At 37.6% G+C, this 27,634-nt stretch overlaps 1 protein-coding gene across 2 annotated transcripts in view; it reads right to left on the minus strand.

Moving 5' to 3' along the window:
- CLIC5 (CLIC family member 5) overlaps positions 1 to 23,682 on the minus strand; it is a 70,703-nt gene extending 47,021 nt beyond the window's left edge. The window contains exon 1 of one of the 2 annotated variants that reach the window (XM_026683736.2): positions 23,152 to 23,682. In XM_026683736.2, coding sequence (XP_026539521.2) covers positions 23,152 to 23,580 — 429 coding nt within the window. In that variant the 5' untranslated portion in view covers positions 23,581 to 23,682. Of the gene's footprint in view, positions 1 to 8,056; positions 8,459 to 23,151 lie in introns of those variants that run through there. The other variant, XM_026683737.2, reaches the window with a different exon arrangement.
- Positions 23,683 to 27,634: the final 3,952 nt, after the last annotated feature.

Consider the following 27,634-nt stretch of genomic DNA (forward strand, 5'->3'; position numbering starts at 1 on the left):
GGCCCCTAGGTAGGGGAGGCCTGTTGAAGGCCTAGTAAAGGCCCAGACCCACCTTTCCTGGCCCTCTCAAGGCCTCCCCCACCCTGACACACCCAATGCTCCATCTTCCACACTCTGCATCCCAATGAAGGCCTGGAACCCGTAACTTCATATTTAGGGCTCCAAATTCATCTTCCCAAACTTCATCTTAAAGAACACCCATTTTACAGAAGCCTCCGCTTTTCTTTCCATACTGCTCTTGCTTCATTTTATCCTGTCTGCACAGAAGCATAAAACAGGAAACTGCCAAACACTTTGCTAAACCAAAGCAAGAAATTATACTTAGGTCTGGAGGATGTGATTAGAACAGTACCTAGAAACTTATTGCAGCTTGGGTTGAGGGGCAAGCAGGGGTCTAGGTGGTATAGGTCAGTGGTTGCCAACCAGTGGGCCGGGGACCACTGGTGGTCCGCGAGAAAATTTTGGTGGTCCACAGAGAAATGTCACCCACAAAGCACCCCCCAAAGCAATTAATCCAGGCTGCGCAGGAACACAAGGCTGCACCGCCCACATAGCCTGTAGGAACACAAAGCTTGCATCACTTGCATTGTGAACAACACAAGGTAGTGAGGGGAGGGGGAAAAGTGGGGAGGGGGGACTTGCCCCACGCGCCCCATGCACCTGGCCTGGCCACCGGGCTGCTTCTTTCCGCTTCTTTCTTCTTCTACTTTTGACTGCACACAAGGAAAGCAGCAAAAGTCTTTCTTTCTCTCCCCCAGACTCTGCCAGAAATGAGTCTTTGGGACCCTGCAAGGCATCCTGCTCCAAAAGGCTGCACCGGCAAAGACTAATTTCTGGCAGAGTTTGGGGGAGAGAAAGAAAGACTTCTGCTGCTTTCCTTGCATGAAGCCAAAAGTCTCTCTCTCTCCCCCCCTGAGAATGGAGCTAGAGATGGTATCTTGTGATCCCAAATAAAGAATGATTGATTGGTAGGAAAACGGGGTGGGGAATTTTCCTGCAGACTTTTTTGGGGGATTTTCCCAGTGTCTCTGCTGCTTTCTGCAGAGACCCTGGGAAAATGTCAGCAAGCCACCATCAGTCAAAATTCATAATAGTGGTCCGCGGGATTTAAAATTATGAGTTTGGTGGTCCCTGAGGTCCAAAAGGTTGGTGACCCCCCTGGTATAGGTCATGCTAGGAACAGCTGACTTGTACACATGCTATTCCAAGCTGAACAGCATGACTTGCATATGTGCTATTCTAATGACTATAAGAAATTTTTAACTAATCATTGTATTGCTGCTTTGCATTTCCTGTATCCTGAGGTATAAAATAGAATGCCAGTCTTGCTTAGCGCTCCTCCCAGCTCCTTTGTTTGCTGACAGGGAGCCCCTTTGCTTCTGATCAGAAATAAAGTGACAAATTTCTGATCAGAAATAAAGTGATAAATGGGCAGCATCATTTTTTCAGACTCTATTGTTCCCTGCTTAACAGCCTCAGAGTTCCATTTAACGGAATTCACTGAATTCACTCTTCTCCTAGGAGCCACATCTCTGACTAAGATTTTGCAGACATCTTGTTTTATCATATGTTACAACATTATTAATATGTTTAATGAATATGGAGAACCAAATCATAACCCTCTCAAGTACATAGGTACCCTAAGTGGATACAAAGGGCTGCTGAGGTTTACCCTCAAGATGTGAAGAGTAAGAATAATGTCACACTAGACAATATAAGGTAAATATTAAAAATGAACTGGCTAATGTATTTCTAATTAATCCTTTGAACATTAAGGAACTTTATACTCAAGTAACAATTGTATGTGACCCCAGACACCCTTTTCTTTAACACCCTATCCTTTTTGCTGAAATTTGGATGGAATAAATTATCTTCTCAGATCACATACAGATATTTCTGGCAATTTGGTCATTAAATGAAGTGGTTTGTAAGCGAAGCTGCAAGTGTGTTTCGCCACTTACTTTAGCTTTCCTGTGCTTTACAGACTTAGGAAAGTTGTAAATGCAAAGACTGATGATAAATCATTTTTTTCACCACTATCATAACTGCAAACAATCACTAAATGAGGCAGTCACTAATGAAAACTACTTGTACATCAATTGATAATACTCTAGGGTAAGTTATACTCTACTATAGGTTGTGTTTATTTATTAAGTGTGTATCACCTACATTTCTCGCAATGATAGGGATGGATTATAAATTCTCCCAATAATTGTTCAAATAAATAAAAAGCATATTTGAATTATAAATTCAAATAGTAAATTATATTAGCAGGCAATATTTAGCATTGCAAGAGAGAAAGGGTTTTTTAGTGATTTTATTAAGGGTTATTTATTCTGCCAGGTTGACCTATCATCAGTGTGAGCCAGCAATCTTTTTTGGAAGGTAAGAAACACACATCACCTTCTACTCATCCGGCTCTACCCACTATGACTATGACCTCTGAGCATGTCTCCAGTACTGCTTTCAGAGTTTTCCTTCTTCTGTCATCTTGAGAATTGTCATCAGGTTGGCCTGCTGCACTTTAACCTCACTGCAGATTGATTAGCTGCTTTCTAAACATAGGAATGATCCCTGGCCTCTTCTTCCTCATTAGGATCTACTCTGCAACCTGTGTTATAGCAAGTCTTCCACACTACCAGTAGTCTCACAGTTAAAACATCTGGACGTTTAGAAAGTGAGAAACATCTGCTATATAGGCATGGCAATGGATTTTAGTCAGTAAAAGCAGGAAAACACAAGAAAATGACTTTTGTTTTCAATCTGATTGTTCTGCCTGCATATACCATATATAGATTTGGATGATTTGGATGTGTGTGTTTTTGTTTGTATATCCAGTAAGATGTAGTAACAAGAGGGAAGGCAATTGTCCATTGCTTTCCTGACAAGAAAAGTGGAAGGGGACAGCAGCAGGTGAATTGTCCAACAAAGGGATGTGGTAGTTTTTGTGTGAATGGGATACCTTGTAAGCATCTCAGTCTAGACAGGATTTTCATAAATCAGTATAGAATCAAGCATAGGGCAGGAGCAGCTTAAACGTGAAATACAGACATGCACTAAGATTGATCTCATTAGCAGCAGTTTTGTTAGCAGTGTGAAATGCCTACCTTTCTGAATGAACAAAATTCTATTCTCTTATCAGGGTTTAACATATTGCAAGCCTGTTTCCATTTTTTTCACAGCAATCTCTGGCTCACTTATAACACAGCATGTCAAAAGCTGGACTCTAAAACATCCCTTTTTCAAATGCAAGCATGACATGAAAGTAAATCCAAGTAATGAAAAGAAAACCCTATTTCCAACAATAAATATAATTTAAGACTGAATCTGAGTACTAGGAAATGAAATATGCAGCAAATGTATTTTAAAATGTAATGTATTTTAAAATGCAATGACATGATCGATCAATATGGATATAAGCATATCAGAGACACAATCTAGTAGCACCAGTTGTTCCTGGCTCAATACACAAAATACAAAATTGTACCAAACAATGAAAATCTTGTATGGAAAATGGCCCTTTATGTGAATGCATTGAACCAGCAGTATTTACTGCTGGTAGAAGGAGACAAAAATGTATCATAGTGGTTAGGAAAAACATTTATTAGTGAAAGTGGGTTTTCAAAAAAAGAAGATCTGAGGAGAGGTTTTCCTTCTATTTTCACCTCAGTCTATTCATATATTGGAAACCCTAGAAAATCATCACTATTATTTATAGCAGCAGGGAGGAAAGAAGGAAATCTGAACAACAAACATTGACCCCAGTTCAATATTTTGACATAACAATTGACACAGTAACTGAAAAAGGTAGGAAAAGCTTCTATTCTCCTTACTGCAGCTGCATCGAAAGGATACATGAACCAGATGTTCATGCATGCAGTAATAAGTCATAGTTCAATGTCTTCAAAAGGAAAAACAACAAAGTCAAGGTGCCTCCTGAAAAAGCACCTTTAGGACAACAGTCCAATGTTATTTTTGAAAGAGATCCTTAGACAGACAAGAATTATAGTTTGTATTAATTATACTAATGTTAATAATTTGTATTCATAACTAACACTTGAATAAAGCTTATTATTGTGTTAATGTCCCCTTCTGTTTCTCTCTGAGCCTTTAGGAACAATCACATTTGGATATAAATCGTATCAAAAATGTTAGTTATGCACATTTTATGCATCCTCTACTAAACTTTAATTCCTGTCATGACAGCTTTTGCTGATGAAATTATTTTTTCTTATTGCTTTCTTTTTACGTTACATTATGTTAAAACCAATTTTAGGCACCAGTTAAACAAAGACCTGTTGAAACTTAAACACAATGGAAGAGTTCACACATTGCACTAAGTCAGGTTGACAGAAAAAGATGCAGTTGGTTGCCTTTCATACAATATCCTAAGATAAACTCAAACCTCATCATGGCGTAACATGATATATGAATTGAACCTATTACTTTCCCAGACTGGTATGTTATATAATAAAAGTTATACATTATAAAAAGTATAATATTATAGAGGTTATATTTTAAAAAACTTAAAATGGGCATTGTGTCCTACAGGTATATAATTCACTTGGAAACAATACAGAAGTGGTTCTTCATTTCCTAAAAACATTCCAAAATGTTTTTTTCCCAACTTCTCTGACTAACCTATCATCCTGTGATTACTGACTATTTTCCCATACAAATATTTCTTAGCTTTTTCTTTCCCTATCTGTTCAGGGTTTTTTGAGTTCAGCCAAGGTCAGTGTGTGACAAAAGTAAATAAAGAGCAATAATAAGAAAAAAAAAATCTAAGCATTTAAAAAGCTAATTGTAATATTTTATAAGTAAATTACTGATTACATTTTCCCAGAAATTATTTTTGGTATCAAATATACTACCCGTTGATTGCTGTTATTGAGAAACTTAGAGATGCTGATATATTTGAAACACACTTCATTTTCCTGGATTCTCACATTTAGAGGACTGGCTAAGCAAAGTCTTAAGATCCACTTGGGTAAGAAAATTGCACTTGCTGACTTTAAGCTAATTGGATCACTAAGAACAACTCTAACTGGTATGCTAAAAGTAATTTCCTGCCAACGTCTCTGACTGCTATTCTAACAAGCTACTGTAAATATTTCTGAAAAACGTCTGCATAGAGAAATGGTAAAAAAAAAAAAAGTTCCACATTTATTATTATACAAACTGTGGATCACAGCCCAAGAACACATCCTAATTCTAACATGCAGTACCATGGCAACTTGAAATTTCCTACATCTCTTGAGCATGGAACTTAAAATAAAGCTCTTTCATTTTCTGTTCAATTTTGGGCACATTAATGGTGAGGTTCAACTTTAGAACTTTCGTTGTACTTTGATTCCTAGGTAAAAAAAAATTCTAAGGTTTTCAAAAGAGTTGCCCAGCAGGGAAATAGCGAACTGAAATCAGTTTCTTTTAATAATAATAATTTTTAAAATGATGTGTGCCGCATACAGCATGTCATTCACTATTTAAACAGCCAGGATTGTTCAAATTTGGCCAGGTATTATTATTCCCAAATCTGCTATTGTTGCATGCATGTTTGCAGACATAAGTGGGCAATAATAATACCCAAGGACTCTTGAATAATTAGGATGTCTAGATCAACCTTGCCAAATCTTCACAACATTTGTTATTTAACTTTAAAAAGTCAGGAGTTTCTAACATTTAATTCAGAATTTTGGATGACATGCCATGACTCACCATGGCATGTATACATCTGCCATTATTTCACTGTGGACCTCAGGTCAAATATCATGTCTCCTAATCCTGGCATTGCCAGTCGAGCTGGGATAGCATTCAACTGGTCATTCATGTGCTTCAGTGCTCCTTGCTGATCCCCCTGCATATTTAGAGAGGCAAAGACAGATGATCCCGGTGACATTTACTGTTCTGGAATGACTCTTGTAATCTGTAAAGTTACAAACATCTCCTTGTGACATTGACTACAGCTTTACTGCCATCTCTGTGCTATGACAGTCTAAACAGCCTGAAGTGAAGAGGTAACTTATGCAATACTATCAAGCAAGCAGATGCATTCATGTCAAAATAAAACTCATGGCAGCCAGTAACAGTTGTTGCAGGAAGATGGAAAAGAGCACCACTTGGTGAAAGCTCTGAAGTGCCCAGCACCTGGTTAAACTCATTTACACAAGTTGCGATGAGGACTATCAGTTTGAGTCCTGGCGGGGGGAATCACAGAGAAGCCTATCAAAGTTACTGGCTACCCACTGTCTTGGTTTCAAAGAATCAGAGCTAGGACACTGTCAATCACAGCTTTCTTACAATAAAAGAATACTGGAATGAATTGAAATGATGCCATTAAAATAGGTAAGCCACTCTCTAAAGATTGATACCCGTGTAGATTTTTTGGCAATAGTTGGCTACTCAATTGACTAAATTTAGCTATCCTAAGATGACCCATTAATGAGGCAAGAGATACGAGCATCACTTTCAGCCAACGTTCTCTAAGATTGCCATTGTTTTAGCACATTGGTTCTCAACCTTCCTAATGCTGTGACCCTTTAATACGGTTCCTCATGTTGTAGTGACCCCCAACCATAAAACTATGGCTCGATTCCTAAGACCATCGAAAATATGTGTTTTCCGATGGTCTTAGGCGACCCCTGTGAAAGGGTCGTTCGACCCCCCCCCCAAAGGGGTCACGACCCACAGGTTGAGAACCACTGTTTTAGCAAGATATTTTGATGACTAATTTATTTTAACTATGGGTAAACATTTAGGACACCAGGGTGACACACCAGTGCCTGCAATATAACCAATAGAAAATTGTATCCAATTCCGCATCAACCTGCTACTTACCGAAGGCCTACCTAATTTTCCTTAAAAGAAAGTGGGAGAGTTTCACATCAGCAGGAGAGAGGGGCAGAAGGATCTTGCCTGGCCTCTTGATCAATAGCCCCAAAGCCCTAAATGCTGTCATGGAGAATTCTGGGAATAGTGGCAATGGGAATTTTGATCTTATGTGGCAATACAGTTCTCCAAGGAGCAGAGCATCTGCACCAGGCCTGAAATGGGTTCGGCAATGGTAAAATGCTCATCTGAACATGCAGTGGGGAATGTTTGCCTTGTTCTTGTAGGTTCCAAAGTAATTTTTATTTAGAGTCAGTTTTGATTTCACCAGCTGTGTGTCTGATTGGAAATTATAATATATATTTTGCACTCCTTTGTCATATTCTGAATGAGCTCATTTTTGCCCTTATCTGTATTTTCTCCCTTCCTCTTCCAGCATGCTTGAAGGGCAGCATACCATATAACATCCTTATTGTTTTTCACTGTTATTACTATTTCTATTTGAAGATGGTTAAAATGCCATGAAGTCTACACTTCCAGCAAGGTTCCCTATTGTCCTTATTAGTTGTGGCTGTTGAGAGATAAAAGTTCACAATATCTGAAAGACCATAGGCTGGCGCTCTCTCTCTCTCTCTCTCTCTCTCTCTCTCTCACACACACACACACACACACACACACACACCCCACATGGTTATCCTTCTCTGACAGCTATCATTTTTGATTACCCAATGACTGCAAACATACGTGATAATGGCTTGCACGTGTAAATAACCAATCGGAAATATACTACTAAAAATGTTTCACTTTGCATCATTTGGCATCTTTATATGAGTGGGTAGTCCACATAATTAACCACTACTAGTCACATTTTGAATAAAATCACATTATGTACATGCAAATATGAGTCCGTTCCAGGTGTCACGCTGTTTCCTGTGCTAATAGATGTTTGACTGCACACATAAAGGTTTCCCTAACACCCTGCATGCTACAAAGCTTCTTGGGTGGCTCAGGCTGTTTTCCTCCCTCAAAGTAAATTCAGAGAGGAAACCACTGTGGCTGGCTTGGCATTCAAGTGAGGAGATGGCACTGGAGCAACAAAGACTAAAGCCAACAGCAGGAGGGAAAGCAACAGGAACAGGGAGGGAAAAGGGAGACATTCTGCACTAAAACACAATGGAACTCTAGACACGGTGAACGTCTGCAGCTGACTAGAGAAAGTCTCACCTACCTTGACAAAGAGTTCAATTTCAGGGTCTTTTCCTTCTCCATTGGCAGGAGACGAGTTGTTCATTTCTGATCCCCCCCCAGGCAAGGAGCTGTTCTCCTTGCTCTGCAAAGAGTCCAGGGCCAGCACGGCTTCGCCTTTTACCCACAGCACTTGGGAGGCTTCCTGCTCCTTCTCTACACCATCTCTTTGCGCCTGCTGCTGCTTTTGAAACTTCCACTAACTCAGACAATAATTTTCCTAATTATGAAACTGTAAACAAAATAAACCAGAAAGGACAAGAAAGGCAAAGCAGGAGAAGCTTACACTGGTGTTCGGAGCAACAAGTGCCACAGTGCTCTGTGTTGTGTTTCTGAGTGCTCATCTGTCAGAGCTCTGGCTCATGCTGCCAGCCCAAAATAGCCAAGTGCAAGAGAGGAGGGTGGGGTTAATGCACAGCCCGTGGTACCTCGGAACAAACCATTTCTTTTAATCCCACTCTGTCTAAATAGTTCTTTCTTGCACTCCCCTTTCTAGCATTCTTGCATGCAGTACTTTCGAAAAACAGTATGAGAGCCTTCCTCAAGTTTTCATTTACTCCCCAAACACATTCGGTTGAGGTAAACACAGCTTGATTGCTCTGATCGTTGCAAACACAGAACATTTCCCTGGCACAGAAAGCAAAAAGCCAAAGACCTCACTCACTCACCAAAGGGTGCTAATTGAATCCTGATATCAAAGAGAACTGTTGTAAAATCCAAATATCCAACAGGGCAGTAGGGAATGGAAGATAATGTGACTGGGAGAAAGGAAGGTAAGCAATTACACTCTGCATTTACAACAATCAGAGATGAGAGATAAGGCACCCTCATGTGGCCATACTTCCACAGCATATTATCTGCCTAAATTCTTCCTACATTCATAATTTTTATGAATGTAGTTATCAATTCTGGGAGATTCCTTCAATGCTCCTTTGCTCCATTCCTTCGTTTTTACCCCTTTGTTTGCCATTGAGGGATTCCTTTTTGCCTGTTGAGCATTAAGTTAGTAAGGTGAAGGAACTGTGGGAGGCTACAAGCCTGTGTAAGTGGGGCGAGATAGATATATGAAAACAGTTTGCATTACTGTTCTTCCATATATATGCTATTTTTCCTCCAGCTTCTCAATCAGAAAAAGATGGAATATAATGCTTGCTTCCAAATAGAGCCCAGACTATGTTCTCTAAGAGTATCCTCATTGTAACTTTACTCATGCAGCAGCAGGCCAACAACCTGCCTCCAGTGAAGGAATGTGGAATGATAAGTCTTCGGGAAAAGGTTCCACACATATAAGCTGCCACGTTGTATTGCAGACTGCAAGTAACAACTCTGGAAATGTGAATCAATCCTCCCAGACCTACTTTAATTGTTGACTTTTTCACATTTCAGTATGTTGTATTCTGATTTGCAAATGTAAAACTTTACAAAAACATTAGGATCAGGATTACTGGGCAAAATGAGGAATCCATCTCAGCAGTAGTGGGATTCAATTTTTTTTTACCACCCGTTCTGTGGGCGTGGCTTGGTGGGTGTGGCAGGAGAAGGATACTGTAAAATCTCCTGTCAAAGGTGGTATTTGCCAGTTCTCCAAACTACTCAAAATTTCCACTACCGGTTCTCCAGAACTGGTCAGAATCTGCTGAATGCCACCGCTGCATCTCAGGCTTCGTATTCTCCCAGAACCCTGTGGCCTGCTCTGCTCAGCTAATCTTTACCTTCGGGAGTAATGCAATCTCTCCTTTCTTCTGGCAGTGCTGAAATAAGAATCCATGGCCAGTCCAACTGTAGATAGAACCAGCATTTCCTTCATCTGAAGCAGCGAAGACAAACTGAAGCAGCCTAATAAAACTTTTTGATTTCTCCTTCAAAACTGTCCTTGAAGGAGCTCCTCCTTCAAAGACAGTTTTGAAGGATAAATCAAGAAGTTTTATTAGGCTGCTTCAGTGAGGTGAGGCAAAGAAAGTGCTGGAGGAGCGATGAACCGATTCCCTGCTTCAGATTGCTCAATACATTCTTAGCCCAGAAAGCTCTATCCTTTGGAGATCTTCGGGAGAAACACAACTATTGTTATTGAATATGTTAAGTAGCTGGTTTTTGGGGGGATATTTTAAGCTTTTACCTTTCCTGTCTAAATGTACCTCTTCAAAAAAACAGTTTTTTAAAATAGGATCTTTGGATGCCTTTGCATTTACTGCACAATTCTCAAACTATGGATCAGAATCCCAAGGGACCACAAGCAACTTAAAAACAAACCAAAACAAACCAAAAAAAACCCCAGATTGATCAGGCTAGCACAGGGAAGGCAGTAGTACTATCCAAAGCAAATTTAAATTCCTTTTGCCAGTGCAAGCCTGCATGGGACAGTTGTCTCATGGTGACTAATCGGTGTGCAAAGTTTGAGAATATCTATGACATATAGAATATTAATGATTAAAAGGAGATAACACATACAGTATAAGTTTAATGAAATCATTCATTTTACTGATGAGGATGTCGCGCTTCCTGTTCATTGCCACGTAGTGGTCAACCAAATTTTTGTAGCTCAAATTGAGTCATCCTACTACTTTGACTTCCCATGGGACAAGACATGGAGATGGCAGGAGTGCCTGTGAGTGCAAAGACTGATTCACCGAACCCTTAAGGAGTCTGCATTGGTAAGGCAGTAACAAGTGAATGAGGCAAATCAAAGGACTGAGCTATGAGACAAGTTTCTAAGCCTTACTTCTTCCTTTAAGTGGGTTGACAGTAGGATTACAACATGTGAGTTGCAATAATTCAGAGCTGGAGCTTTCTGACTGCAAAGTAATTAAGCTTAGAGTTAAATAATTTGTTTGGGGTTTTTTTAATAAAAAAAAAAGTGGGACTGCATTTAATTGTTTTTTTTAAAAATCTCATCTTTTTTGCTGTGCCCTCTTTTCTTAAGGCAGATTAATGGCCACTCTAACTGATATAATTAATATTTAAAGCAGATAGGAATTATTATTTATTGTAATATCACATTGAAAACAAAGATCCCAGACTGAATGTCATACAATTATGACTCTCTATATATCTCCAATCTAAAATGGCATGGTAAAAAAATGTAAACATAACTATTAACACCTTTTCATCTGGATAGAACTGGCACACAATTTGGCTATCCTCCTGGATTTTTGGCTCCTGATAAACAGCAAATGGCAACCATGGAAGAAAAGCCTTTGCACAAATCCTTGTAAATTAATAAAAGCCCTGGTGGCACTGAGGTTAGAATGCAGTATTGCAGGCTAACTCTGCCCACAGTCTGGAGCTCAATCCTGACTGGGCTCAAGGTTGACTCAGCCTTCCATCCTTCAGATGTTGGTAAAATGAGGACCCAGATTGTTGGGGGCAATATGACTGTGTAAAGCACTCAGAGAGGGCTGTAAAGCATTGTGCGGCAGTATATAAGTGCTAAGTGCAATTGCTACATTGATTGTGCCCATTCCTTGATTAGGAGACTCTTCTCACAGTCATTCATGCCTTTGCTTATCTCCCAACTGAACTGTTACAATGTATTGTACATGGTCCTGTCATTGAACACCAACCTGAAGCTTAACTAAACCACACAATGTGGTGACATGGATCACTAAAGACACATCTTAGTACACCAATGTAATATCCTTGTTCTATGAATTGTACTCAGAAAACTTCTGAATGCAATTCTATACATTCCTCCATCCCAGGACCAGGTGACTTGTGGAACTCCCTTTTTCCAATTGTTTCTGACTATCCCACAAAATCTGAAAAGTTGAGCATGGTCTGGGTCCTTTCTATAAAACAATGTCATCTAGTGAGACTCAGGAGGTAAACCTTCTCTGTTGTTAGCACTTGCCCTCTGGAACAACATAACCCCTGAAATTTGGGTGTTGGCTTTCCACAAGACCTTTTTACCTGTTGGCTTTCCACAAGACCTTGAAGATCTGGTTTTTCTCTTGGGTGATGGGCCAGAATGGTGGAAAAGCCACCTGTAGTGGGTAGAAACTGAATGATTATTGACTCACCTCAGTTACATTATCATTTTGTTGTTATTTGTTTTCTGTATTGGTGCTGATAAGATTTTCAGCTTGCATTAGCCACAGAGTCATAAACCAACAACACAGAGAGATACAATTTGCAAGTTGGGCTTTATAAATTAAAATATGATCCAAAAACTAAACAAGTAACGCTGGCTGGTAAGGCTTTTCATGATGAACTAATCATGGTATATGCAGGGAAAGTGCAACAAGAATTAATGGAATTCCCATAAGAAAAGCCAGCTAAGAACAACCACCTCAAAGCATAGTTCAGGTCTGTTGAGAATAGGACAAATTTCAAGGGTGAGAAAACAATCTCTATTCTCTAGGGGTTCCGGTTTTGAACTTCCCCGAAGATGGACTGCTGAGCGTGATTGTCCATGGCTTTGGTCCATGCTTCGACGTCGGAGAACCCCAATCGGTCAGATTTGGGGCAGAAGCCACCTTGTAGGGACAGTGGAGGAAGGGGAGACCATCAGCCAGGTAGAGGGGAGTCGCAAATCCTCTCCCTGACTTGGCAACTGCTCCCTCCCAAAGACGTCTGAAGTGGTGGTCTAAAATGGCCACCCTGAAGAGGAAGATTAAGCCGGAATAGATTGTGCTGGAGAGAGAAAGAAGCAAACAGCAGGAGGAATGGGATGATATAGTTAAATAGAAAATACCCCCAGGATTAACTTTTTCAAGAATCTTTAAGAAAGGATTTAAAGCGGTGAAGAGAAAGGAGGAAAAAAGGTGTGAATTGCTTTTGACAGTGGTGGGGCTTTGAACCAAGAAAGGTAGAAGCTGGAAAAAGAAATATTTAACTAATTTGGATAAGTATATTTTGATTCTATATAGGCACTAGTAGAGCTGAACTATAGATTGTTAAAGAGAAAATTTAATACTAATTGGATTTGATTTTTATTCTTGGAAGACTGGTTTAAAAAGCTCTGAACAGCTGGAAAAAAGAGGGGGTGAAGATCTGTTATAACAAAGAGTGCCATCTAACTGATTGAATTTAACTTGTTTTTTTTTCTCTAAAAGACTCTGTTTCTTAAAAAACTGTAAGGAAAATTGATACAACTAAAGAAGAACTTTGAAAAACTGAAACATTGTAACAAAGAAAAAAACAAGAAGATTCTGCCCTTGGATTAACCATTGATTCTGGTATGGATTTAGCATTGGATTAGCTGAGGACCAAAACATGAGAGGAATAAAATAAAAGCTGATTGTTGGAAAGTAATTTCATAGACACTATTTGGATTAAATTGTTAAATAGAAAAGGTTTAAAATGGCGATATCTCTTCTGGAATTAAAAATGGAACTTAGAAACATGAAAAAAAACACTACAAGAGCATAGTGAATTGTTGGACTTTGCTTTAAAATTTATGGAAAATGCAATTGCAGAACATGAACAACAAAGACAAAAGACAGAAGAGGAAGTGGAGCAAACTACAGAAGAGGCCATTTTTAATTTTCATCAAGAACAAAGAATTCTGGAAAGAAAGAGGAAAGGAGTGGGAAATAAATATAGGAGATTTAAGAAGTTAAATAAAGAGGGGAATATTCCAAAAATTAAAAAAGGTAAAAAGAATCGGCAGAAATTTGAAGGGTGGAAGGAAGCTACAAATAGAGAGGGGGAGAAAAACTGGAGTGAAAGAATAAAGGGGAAAATAGAAGGGGAAAAAGGGATAAGAAACAGGACTTAGAAACAAAGAAATATGGAAATTGTTAAAAAAAGTGGGGAAAATTGCTTAATTTGACACAGAGATAATAATTAATATTGATTAATATTTAGAAAGGGGATTCTGCAAGGTGTTGGGGGGGTAACATAAACAACTTTAAGATTATGAAAAAGGGACATATAGACTGATAAGATGGAAAATAGAACTGTTACTTTTGATAATGTAATTTAAGCTCTTTTCTTTTATGTATAGAGATAACTGCAATAACTAATGGAATATGTTTATTAAATATATTGAAATAATTGAAATGAAATATAAGAAGGGTTCTAATGGAGTAGATATTATTTTAGGAGTGGATTGCAGGCTTTTTTGTTTAAATAAAGATGAATGGAATAATTAATGGAATTTGTGTATTAAATATGCTGAAATAAATGAAATGATATAGGAGGAGAGCTGAAATGGAATTAACACCAGGATTCAGGATTAAATGAGTAGATTAATATGTCTTCTTTTTTGAAATTGTAAACAAATCTTATAAAATAAAAAAGGGGAAAAACTATGCAGAATCTGATTTATATACGCTATGTAGTTTTCAAGGGATTATTAATTTTAATGTTTTAGGCATGTTAAATGTTTAATGGGATTTAAAAGGGGAGTTAATTAATGAATATGTAGTACTTAGAGATGGCATACTTAAATTGATATTTTAAGGGGGAAACTATTTCTTAGAAGGAGTGTTTTTAATTAGAATTTAAGATGAAATATACAAATGTGACAGTTAAAAGTATCAAAGTGTAATCATTATGAAGCTAATATAGGTGAACTAAATAAGAGGTAAGCATTTGGAATAATATAATAAAATAGAAAATGTATAAAAGCATTGTTAAAATAAGAAATCGAATACAAAAATTGTATATGAAACCATCGTCATATTTGTATGTATACGTGAAACCTGTAATCATGCTGTTCACTAAAAAGAGATGTTAAAATGGGGGAAACTGAATAAAACTTGTTTTAAAAAACAATCTTTATTCTCTTCATCTTGTGCATACTTCTTTAAAAAATGTACTGGAGATCACTATTTTGCTTTGCTTGTTGTCTGCATGCTCCATTCTCTCATATTACAGCCACTTCTTTTTATTTTTATCCAAAGCAACTGTAGACAGTGACAAGAGGATAACTTTGCTAGATTTGCAATTGCTTCATTTGATTAGGATGTTTGTTCAACAGCATACTGCCACTTTAATTTGGAATCCATCACTTTTCCAAAAAGAATGAAGTCTTTGTAAGGATTCAACAATAACCCAAAAGCAGATGACTGATTGCTGATGGCCCACCAAATAAGAATAGCATGTTTTGAAAGTGTTATCTAGGACTTCTATTCAATATCTTGGTTGGTTGCTGACTTTAAGGTTCTAATGACATTGTGGGAATAAGTCATTTAAAGTTTGGTGTCCAGTATCACATCCAACTTTTCATATCATTCTGTATCACCACAAAACCTAGTATACCTTGGCATACTATTCCTATATGTAGCCATTATTAGTGAAATGTATGAACAAACTACCTAAGTAATATACTGAATAGGAGTCTTCCAGTACTAAAGGTGCTCCCACTTCTGTTTTATTCTGTTATCCCTTGCTGGACAAGGTATAAATATCCAGCTCATTTTAATCCCATCAAACAGATCCAAATCAATTCTGTAGTCTGAAAAGTTTTTTAGGATCTGCACAAGTCAAAATGCTTATGGGGCTCTATATTTCTTTGGAAACAGGTTTTTAATTAAACAATAATACTAAATAAGAAAATCTTTTGGAATGCTAAGATTCAGCAGTTATTTAAGGTCAGTAATTAAATATCTGTTGTTCTTGAGTTCCTCCCTAAGAACTCAAGAACTTTAACCTGAGCAGTTTTGCATATCCCTGCAAAGTGAAAGTTAATACTCCCTATCTCAACCCAAATCACTTACTCTATGCTTTTCAGAGAACATCCAGTACCTTGATATGAAGCAAACATTTTATTTTGTATGACTGCAGGAGGATTATTTAAAAGATTTAACTAAATCATTACAAAGGTACCATTTAATTGGTATCACATTGAAAGAAAGTTGTTTATAGCATAATTTACAAATGTCAATAGAATTCATTTTCAGGTAACTATATCTAACTTGGCAGCGACTTAATCTAGATTTAACAATGATGTGTTAATTTTAGAGGATTCAATGCCACTTGAAGAAGCATTAATCTTTGTTCCAATGTTGTTTGTGTGTAAATTGAAGATCATCTGGATCTGGCTTGTACACATCTAGATGCTAAAAGGATTTGCAAATCTAACTACATTAGAAGCCCAATGTGATATCTTGCATAAAATTCAGAAACATGAGTTACAGCCGTTGACATACCATCAACTGAGTGTGTCAAACTTTCAAGGAGCTTAATATTTTACCTGTCCTTATCAAATTTCAATTTGTCCCTTCATTTAACTGCTTGTTTTTTATTGGTGCCAATTCCTGACTTGTTTCTACAACACTAAATTGTAAAAAATATCAGCAAAACAGTGTCTGCCACATTACAGTAATCAATGTTGCTTTGGTCATCACATTACTTTCAATGTGGAAAGGAAGTCACATTACTTTCAATGTGTTTAGGAAACAAATAGTGCATTCTCAAGTTACTGTAAGAAATAACTTCATTTAGATAGCCAGGGTGTTGCCTATCAATCCAGAACTACAAAGGTTTAAAATTACACACCACAAATGAATAGTAGGGCTTGCTTTTGCAAGAGTTTCATTATAGTTTCTCCTCTAAGGAGTAGACAACTGAAAATGATCACACCAACCCATTAATAATAAAACAGAGCAGCAGCTTTGGAAGTGAAGTTGTAACATTTTGTGCAAGAAAGCGTTATTGTATCTTATCTTTAAGGCTCTCTCATATTTCTTGGGCCTAAACTATGACTTACTTCAGAGCAAAGATTATTTCTTGGTACAGTGAGCATGAAGCCACATATGTAATTGTCTAATAAATTCATTTTAATAGCAACTTCCCTGTAACAAGAACATATGTTTTCTGGGAGTTCTAAGCAGAGGAGATCCAGCAGGTTTCACGTTTTGCAAAACTACTGGGGAATAGAAAAAAAGCCAACAGTGGTAGCCTGTAACAGTGTAATGCCTTTTTCCAGCCTCTCTTATTCTTTGAGCAAAAATACAGCTCAGAGGAACAGAAAATTTGTGAAGATTGGCTTATCCAGAGCTGCCATGTCCTGACATTTCATTCAATTTGTGGTGGGAATGAAATGAACCTTAGCAGAGGCACTAATGGAAAAGGCTATAAAACCTGGGAAATGGAGGTGAAGAGCTTGTTCTCATAATCTATTGTATGGCCCAACCTTAATTCTATTTCCGTCAGAGTTTATGACAGATTCTCTACATTTTAAAAGGGCAACAGCAAACCTCAAAATTAAATCATTATGTTTTAAGAAATAGCCAAAATCTTGTAAGATCATTAACATTTCACCATCTCAAGTGAATTGTTTTCTATGTAACTTTATTGGAGTTTTTAGAAATACAGGAATAAAAGATAAAGCAAGAAGAAAAAGAACTGTGGGGGGGGGAGGGGAGGGAGAGAAAGAAGTGCAAAAAGAAAAAGAATTAAAAATGACTTTTAACTTTATTACAAATATAGGTTAAAATATATCAAATTCTTACTCTAAAGCTCATAATAGTTACATTATTTTTATAACCCCGTATACGAAAATGTAGAAAAATTTGACAAGATCATATTGAAGGATGCAGTTAATCAGATTCCCTATAAAATATTGTAAGTAAAGCAACCTACTTTCACGAATATGAAATTTGCCTCCATTCTGTACTATGTATGCATGTGAGGTGGGCGAGGGTAATCTCTGCTTCCATCTTCTGAATTATTTACAGTGAATCTGTATAATTCACATCTGAATTATACAGATCCACAGGTCTTGTACATATTATGACAAAGAAGCCACAGGAATATTATCAATGTATTTAGAAAGTAAAATGTCCAAATTAAATGTTTAGAAAACATTTAGAATTAGTAACAGATTCTATCGCAGTAAAAAAAAACATAATTATCTAACTTACGTCTTTTTTGCTGCTGTTTATCATAACAGCTTGCAGAGGGCACTGTTTTACTGTTTTAAAACATCGGTCTGAAAAAAATAAAGAAATTCAAAGGAGTGGGATGCCTAAACATGAACGTTTTGTATAGTATGGCCAATTTCTCAGAAGTTTATCTATAACAGGGATGAGCATGTAACAAACAGTTCATAACAGGAGGGAGGGAAGGAGGGAGGGAGGGAGGGAGGGAAGAAGGAACAAAGGAAGGATGCACAATCTAGTAAGCTTCAAATTTTGGGGTCAGATCTGAGAGTCAGAGAAGAATTCATTGCTTGGTGCCAAGTTAGGGTTATTATTCTTTAAAAAACACACACTTTGGAATGGTATATGTTTTAATGAAGAGATTGTGCCATGACAGCAAGACAGCACACAGACCTGGAAAGAGAAGGAAAGAAGTTGGTTGGGACATTTTAGATCTTCTTAAATGCCTGGCTGAATGGGCAAAGTTTAAAAACCAGCTTGTCTATGGAATGCCAAGTGTATGGTAACACTATGCCAACTCCTCTGATTCCTTTTGAAAGGTGTAGCAATCTGTAGTAGAGCCGCAGTTGCATTGTAAGAAAGGAAAAGATGAAAATTCTGTAGCTTTCAGGAAATAGGTAGTGACCACCAGGATCCCAAGATCTGGGTTCTGGCTTACTGATGGCCAAACTCAAAAAGGAACTGAAGCCAAAGCTACAAATATCTACTTCTTGGCATATATCTATATATATAAAAGTGAAATACCACTCACGCATCATCACAAAATCTCCAGAATCGTAAAGCCTACAAACTTGAAATTTCACAGGTATGTTCCTCTTGGCTTCTAAGAAAGGATTTTTCAAAATGACCATCAGAGCATTAGTATTTTGTATATTATTATCATTATCATTAACATGCTCTGATGCTAAAGAGTTCTACTTCCCCTCCCCACCTGAAATCTGTTTCAAATGCAAAACACAAGCCGTTGTCCAGAGCAGCTGCAGCCCTCTGCCCCCTTGGTTGGTGCACTCTTGGGTTGCACAGTCTGGGCAGCACAGGTGAGTTGATTACTTGTCCAAGCAGCAGACAGCGACAGAAGCGCAGGAGGGAGGCATGCAATCTGGATGTGCCATGTGGGCTGCGGGAAAGCTGAAAGTTGGTGGGCTAGGGCAGGTGAGTGGGCAAAGGAGGCTCATCTTCACGTGGTGGCACCGGAGATGGCAGCAGAGGCATGGGGGGAGGCACACAATCCAGATGCACCACATGGGCTGCAGGCAAGCCAAGAGACGGTGGGACTGAGTGGACAGGTAGCTCATCTTCATGTCTCTTGACATGCCTGCAGCATCAGGATTGCCTGCTTCCCCCCTCATGCCTCTGCTGCCATCTGGTGCTGGTGCTGCCACATGAGGACAAGCCACCCACAGCCACCAGCCCACTCTAGCCCATGGTCTCTTGGCTTTTGCGCAGCCCACGCAGCACATCCAGATCACATGACTGACTCCACCTCTGCTCCCACCTGCTCCTTGGACAGGTAATCAACTCACCTGCACTGCACAGGCTGCGGCTGCTGCCAGACATTCTCGACCAACATATACTCACATGCTCACCCCCTCTTCACTAGGGTTTTTTTGGGGGTAGGGTTTATTTTCAGGAAACACAGTTAAGTCATAACGTGATTTGTTTAGGTTTGGTTTAATGAGTGAATCTAATCCTTGTTGCTCATAAGCCATAGTTTAATCTAGCATATTGTGAGAATGAGTCAATTATGATCCAATAAATCATAGTTAAACAAAATAGGACTGAGTAGTGTGTGTAGTACAATGCTGAAAGAAAAGGACAATATTAAAATAGGTGAAGCAAATTGCTCCTTTGGCCAGTTCATGTTTTGCTTGTTCAATGATTAATCTCTTGGGAAGAAAGGGCCTAACTTCTCAGTGGCACCTGAAGGACAAAAGGTAGAGCATTAATCACACCTTCATATGGCATTAAATTTGTTATGACATAAGATAGACAAAAGCAATCCATGTGAGCCACATGCAGTCCTCAAACTACTTTTGCCATCCTAAGGGCCCCCTGGAATTGCACAATGAAAGATTAAGCACACAGTCAAGCAGCAATGCCTCCTGCGTGATGGGAGCAGCTTGGGATAATCTGGCCAGAAGCCAATTATCAACAGTCAGTAGACCTGCAAGATGTTGGCATTGTCTCCTTTTGACCTCCTACCCCTGTATAATAATTACATATAGGAGCCTCCAATAAACTGAAGAGGCTGGATTTAGTATAGGCTCTAGTTCAGCAATCTCTAAAAGGCCTAGTCAATCGGTAGCCTGAGCCTGTAGAAGAGAGAACTCCTGCTAGAAGAGAGAATTATACACATCAGAAACAGAGTAAAAAACAAGAAAGCATATTCTTCTATTGTTCTTTATACTCATAAGCAGAATATGAAAATTATTTCTCCTTGAACAATTGAATAGTCAAACATTAACAATATGATACCTCAATTTAATATGCAAAATGTTTTGTTCAATGAGTTATTGTTAACTTATTTTACATAATAAACATTGGATTAGGTGTCTTCTAATTATTCATGAAATTATGGAAATATGATCCATGACCAGAGACTCTAATTTGGGAGTCATTTCATTTTGTATATAAAACATAACCTATGGAAACCTTTGTTTATGTTTAGCAAGTTTAAACTTGTTTCAAGCAACTAGAAACTATTTGTTAGTCTTCTAGTATCTGCAAACAATCTCTGAATAATGAACTGGTATGATAGAGGACTGCCTAGATACAGAATGGAATAGTTATTCCACAGTAAGCAGGAATAGAATTGTGCTGCTAAATAGCTTTGTTAGTATAATTTTCCCCCAATCCTTTCATAAAATATTATATCCATTACAGTTTAAAGAGAAATAATCTGAAAAAATAACTTGTTAATTGCTATAAATGAAACACTTAAAAGTATCTTTACTCAACAAACGTGGGTTTCAGATAATGACCTGATAAAATTGAGAAGTGTAACATCAACAGACGAGACTATAAATTAGCATGTGCATACTGTATTTATATGTCACATGTTTTGTTCAGATTATATTTCTTCATAAATAACCTGAATACTGTTATCACCAGGGGTGGGATTCTACAGGTTCACACCTATTCGCTAGAACCAGTTGTTAACATTCTAAGCAGTTCGGAGAACCGGTTGTTAGAAGAAATTACTGGCCTAATCCTGTAAGGAAGGCAGGAAGGAAACATTCTGGTGTTGCTTACAGAAACTGCCTCTCCGTTAACTCTTTTTACATTCTTGACAGGATTAGACTTCCTGTCTCTGGAACTTCTCTGGAGTTTTTCCCCCCTCCTTTCCTGGTACTTTGCTTGTGTGGAGTGACCATTCAAAGTTACAATGGCACTGAAAAAAGTGACTTATGACCATTTTTCACACTTAAAACTGTTGCAGCATCCCCACAGTCATGAGAGGCCAGGCGAGGAGATGCATGCCTCGATGTGAGTGATATTGAGTTGGCCACACCCAGCCAATAAAATGACCGCCAAGCCACGCCCACCTAGTCACATGACCACCAAGCCATGCCCACCACCTAAGCCACGCCCACAGAACCAGTTGTTAAAACAACTGAATCCCTCCCCTGGTTATCACCACTAAAACAAAATCACATTTTACCGAGTTACACTCTGAGCTATTAAAATAACAGAAATAAAATATATTTTTACTACCAACTGGAAGGAATATTTATAATTTTAACAGAATAACAGAGTTGGAAGGAACCTTGGAGATCTTCTAGTCAAGCAGGAAACCTTATACTGTTTCAGACAAATGATTGTCCAACCTCTTCTTAAAAACCTCCAGTGCTTAGAGCACCCACATCTTCTGGAGACAAGTCATTCTACTGATTAATTGTTCTTTCAGGAAATTTCTCCTTATTTTTAAGTTGATTCTCTTCTTAATTAATTTGTTTCTACAGTTCTCAATTCCTACAGAATCGAAATACCAAATTTGCATCTATGAAAAAAAAATGTTGTTTTCCTAAAAATCTTTTTTAAAAAGTTCCCTTATGTCACTAACATGAAGCCTTATTGAATTTTATAGATTAACAAAAGATTAATATATCAATTATATTAATATTTCCATGCACTTTCAATAGAAATGTGGTATAATGAAAGCTAGCCATTACTATTACATTTTAAAAGGTGATAGAATGCCAGCTACCAAACTTTTTATGTTTTATAGTGAAAAGTAAACTTGTTGAAATTTGTTTTTCTACACTACTTAGAAATAGATGAATTCTGCCATTTCTTGTATCTGATAATTTAGCTACTATCTTAAATTATGGAAGAAGAACACATAGGTCTACCAAAGCTCTACCCAGATTACTTCTCATGTAACAGAGATTATTCTATAGGGAAAAATATATTTTCTAACACCATGCAACTATAACCAGGTAATTTAATTATAGTCCCAGGCATTTCTACTGAGAAGTAAACTCCATTAATTTCAATAACTTTCTCCAAGGATAGTGATTACAAGATTGCAGCCAGAGTAATTGTGTATAGAGGAGTAAAAGCAGAACTGCAAAAACACATTCTGCATAATTTGTGGAATAGATTAACTTCTGAGCATGCAATCAAGGAAACGGCTTTTGCTTTTCTCCTCTGTGAGCACCAACAAATACATACCCTTAACTTCTGCATTCAGTAACTGAATGGCAACAAGGCTCTGTTTCTACTCAGAGAATAAATTGGAAAACTGATATTCACCACACCTTCTTTATCCGTATAGTGTTGGAAAAAGCACTAAATTGTGTTAAGTACTGTCAAGTATATGCTTTTCTCAACAAACTCAGGCAAGGAAAAAGCTATGATAGAGCACAGCAATGGCCTGAAAATATGCACATGAAGCTTCTACAGATATCACAAATTTCTAATATTCTGAAAGGCACTTAAATAACTCAGTAAAATATTCAAAATATTTTCCACCAATTTCTGCATGCTTTCTCAGAGAATCTTATTCCCTGAAAAGCATATATAGGATTGCTATTATCATTAGCTTATGGGCAACTGCGGTATCCTCTTTGATACTGGATAAGGATAAGACACAATATTTCTTATTGAAGTGGTAAAAACATGCAAAAATGTGGTTTAATTCTCCACCAAGCAGAAAAGTAAAATTATTGCTTTTCTCCAAATGTTAGGGAAAAGCTATGTTACGTCTGAGACTACCATAACTGTATAAATGCCTAGCAAAAGAACTCACCTTAACAACAAGGAAAATCTTATGTTCTTCCTTTGGAAAATTGTTGTTCTCTTCTGAACCGTTGTTGAAGGGAAATTTGACAGTATTTCTTGAAGTTTTGAAAATTTCCTCCATAGCCACTGTGCTTTCGAAAGTTCTGTCCTCTCTAACTTTGTATTGACTGTCTTCAGAACCATCGTGCAGAGAATCTGCTTCTTCCCCACTGTCACAGCCATGCTGGAAGGAACAAGAGTTTTGCTGGCTAATTTCTATGCTATTCTCACATCTAATGTCCATGCTGTCTAGCATGGCAATTAAACAAGGAGAGGGTGAATCTCCATTGCTCTGATTAGAGATTTGTTCACATTCTCCTTCCTCTAAATTTGAATTTTCATAAAACCTATCTTCCTCTGTTTTTTCATGCACATTGCTAAGCTCCCCATTTTCCATGACAGACAATTCAATGAATTATCAGTTCCTCTGGGAATCAAATCAAGCTAGGAAGATGATGGTGGTGATACATAAAAACCCTACTTAAACAGTGCTTGTGATATGTTTTCTGAACACATTGTTACACCTGAGAAGTTTCGAACAATCATTTACAAAGAGCTTTAAATCAACAAACTTGCATATCCACTGAAGACTACTTTTTAACCCTTGCACAGTTCGAAGTGTGAGCACTTGTTCTTCAAAATAACTTTGACTCGCATATTCTCAGCAGACAGACAGCAGGGATAAATTATTTTCCTTAGTTCTCATCTGTTTTTCTAATAGCAAACCTGTGGAACATTTCCCCCCAAGGATCACCATTCTTCTCAAAAAGCACATTAGAATAACAATTTAGATAATGGATACAAAAGAGTAGTGAACAGTTTGAAAAGATTTTTCTAGTTTTGCCAAAAGTGTAGGGTAGTCTTCATAAAACTTGAGGAAAGCAACACAACACAGGAATATTTACTCATATTTAGCCATCAAAATAATACTCATATTTAGCCATCAAAATAATTTCCTAGGAATGTAAGACCTATCTTTCAGAAATATTTTTCACTGCATAAATTTTGGAGAGATCACCGATACAAAAATGAAGTTTTTAAAGTTTCTACTTTTACACACACACACACTTTTGTCACTGTCCATTTGAGAGAACAAAATCAAGTACCAGAGCATCTGGCTTGGATGAAGAACCTTCTGTTTATAAAGGCTATCATTCATTGCTAGGGATAGAGTCACTAATTTCCTAATACGTTATAGTATTTTTCTGATATACAAACTTGACTAGGAATTGGGTTGGCTATTATTATCTATGTGCCTCCAACAGCTATGAAATGTAAGATTTGAGGGACTAAAAGCTGTTAATATTGCCGTTTCAATGTAGAAAAGTTTGTGGCACCTTTTCAGTTGGGAAAAAGACTCTTGTTGTTGTGTATCCTCAGCCAAATGTTTAATCTGCATGCATGCAAAATATCAAGACTTATAGCAAAATTAATTAAAATGTACAAATTGGAGTTAGCTTTAAATTGGGCTCCCTTAATTGGAAAATTAGTAACTAGAGCAAAGTACTATAATAAAATCTACATGTATTGTGTACAGCTGATAATTATAGAAGATTTTCATAGTACAGAGAAAAGTAATTAAGAGTTTAGGTAGAGGGAGAATGGGCAGGTTTAATTAAGGAAATGATATGATACAAGGAATTGGACAAAGACACAAATAATGTGGTTTTTGAACTATACAGAGAAACTAAATTAAAAAACATGATTTACAGGTTCTGATATACCAATTTTTGCAGTTAACAATGAGAAGAAACCAAGAAGACTGGAAAGGCAAAGGGATAAATTTTGTTTCAAAGCAAAAACCAAAAGATTTTTTCTGCAAAATCTGTGGTAATCTGGGAGTTTAGGGTATGACCCACAGTTATAAAGTTTTCATAAGAATTATAGAATACTTTATGGATTAAAGTACAATCCTGATAGAGGTGCAGGAAGGTGATAAAAAGGGATCAAAGTGCCTTAATATAAACATAATACAAAAGTAGGAAGTGGAAGTTTAGGATAAGAGCAAAGCAATAACTTTTAAGAAAAGGATTCTGAACTCAGGGGAATGGATGAACTGAACTGTAACAGCAACAGATTGTTAAATTTAGAGCAAATCATGAAAAGCTATCCTCAGTGTTAGTATACTAGCCTTGACGATTGAAAAATTCAGGAGAAAAATTGTACAAATTCTTGTATAAGATACTAAGCTTAGCATAAATGAATGTTAAATATGTTTAAAGATAATGGCATTACTCTTGACATATTCCTTTGCCGAGGCTAGTTTAAATGCACTTAAGTGTGAGGTGCTAATCGGAGATAGGAATAGACAAGGGATAAGCAATAGTCACCCACCAGATAGTTGAAGAAAGATGTGCCTGAAGACAGAATAAGCATCAATGAGGGAAGGTACAAATTATAGTTCAATAACACAGGCTGGGAGAGGGAGAGGTTGGCAACCACGCTGGTTACAGAGGACTATTTTCAAGATACTAGAACTAGAACATAATTGATAACCCAGTGATCTTAGATGTGCACATGTACACACAGAAATGTTATGCTCTTCAGTTCAACTCTCCATAGGATTAAACTTCTCCTGGACATGGAAGACTTAACATAGGGATGTCAAACTCACATCATCACGGCACTCCTGATTTAGCACAACCTTATAAAAAAATGAAAGGGGAAAAAAACTAGGACACAAAAAGGAGAAGATTTAATAGTCATATGTTAGCTCTCTGGATCAAGAATCTAAAGTCCAACTAGCATATATGACACTGGAGAAACTTTTCTCTACCCAGAACCCTGCCAGAGAAAAATGATGTCCTCTTCTGACTCATGGCATGATTAACTTTGGTCTTGATGACCAATTTATTTCTAAATTTAACGTACTGGATGGTAGACTAGAAAGTTATAGATTTTGGCTGGATAGCAGAGGAACCAAGTAAGGCAATGGCAAACAAGCTGTGTTACGTACTATATTTGACCAGTAGATGGAGATATATCAGTACATTTGGATGTCTGTCTGGCTCAGTATCAGGTAACTCGTTTGTAAACTGTTATGCAACTATGCCACCAGTCCATTTCATCTGACAGATAGTTCTGTCATAAAATAACATTGCTTTGCTTATTTTATTTATTTACACTGGTGGAAACGTCCCACTTCAGTTTCTCACTACCTTCATTGTTTCATAGTTGGCATGTTTTCCTTGGTTACCTAGCTCATAATTTGATACCTTGTACATAGTTCATGTTTCAGTGGATTTGATCCTCAGCCAGTGTTTTATCTTTAGCTGTAAAGTCATAGCATGAGTTTCCTTCCCTATAGGGGGCTTTTTTCTGAGAAGCACAGTCACAGGATCTAGCATTTCTCTTTGTTAATATTTAGCACTGAATACGTCCAAGAGACATCTCATCAAAAGATTAAAGAAACTGAGAAATTCAGTCTCTTTCTGAACATCAAAAAGACCAAGTTCATGACCACCGTGAAGAATGGAAATATAAAAATAATTAGCAGTGAAGAGATCAAATGAGTGTGTGGATCGCAGATTGATCAAAGAAGTATGTAGTCCAGAAATAAACTGTCAAATTGCACTGAGTTGCACAGCGTTGATGAGCATGAATGAATATGGTAAAGTAAGGGTATCTGCCAGCAACTAAATGCAGATTAGTCCATGCTATTGTGTTTCCCATGCCACCTACAGTTGCAAAAGTTTGATCATGAAAAACAAATAACAAGAGAAAAATTGATTCTGCAAGCTGTTGGGGCTGGAGAAGGCTCATGCACATTCCTTGGACAGAAGGTGGCAAACAAACAAGTATAGGAATGTAAAAAACCTGACATATAGCTGCAAGGCAAAAAATCACAAAACTCCGCTCTACTTACTTTGGCCATGTCATGTGATCACACTCACCAGAAAGGACAGTTATGTTTGAATCAGAAGTACTAAAAGAAACAAGTCACCAAAACCACAGTGGCGAGACACTATCAAAGCAGATACTAGACAGAACATAAAACAGGAAAAGTAACCAATATAAGATTAAAATATATGGAATTGGTCCATAGAAGTGCTTAAAATCAGACACGATGCCCAAGCTACCCATCCTCCCTGACCTTATAAAACATCAGCCAGATGAACATGTCAGATTAACAGTTAGAAGCGACCTTGTAGGTCATCTAGTCCAACCCCCACCCAAGCAGGAGATCCTATGCCATTTCTGACAATGGCAGTCCAATCTCTTCTTGAAAGCCTCCAGTGATGAAACTCCCGCAACTTCCGAAGGCAAGCTGTTCCATTGGTTGATTGTTCTGTCAGAAAATTTCTTCCAGATATTGTGAAGAAACTGAAAAATGATTATTGTGTATTATAGTGGTGAAATGTTGGACCAAGAACTGAGAGACCTGGCTTTCTAGTCTATCCTCAATCACAGAAGTTGGACCAGTCACTTCCCCTCTTCATTAACCTATTTCA

The sequence above is a fragment of the Notechis scutatus genome, chromosome 1 (assembly GCF_049901735.1).
Source record: "Notechis scutatus isolate UNSWTSFEM ecotype Mainland chromosome 1, rNotScu1.2, whole genome shotgun sequence".
Lineage (NCBI taxonomy): Eukaryota > Metazoa > Chordata > Lepidosauria > Squamata > Elapidae > Notechis > Notechis scutatus.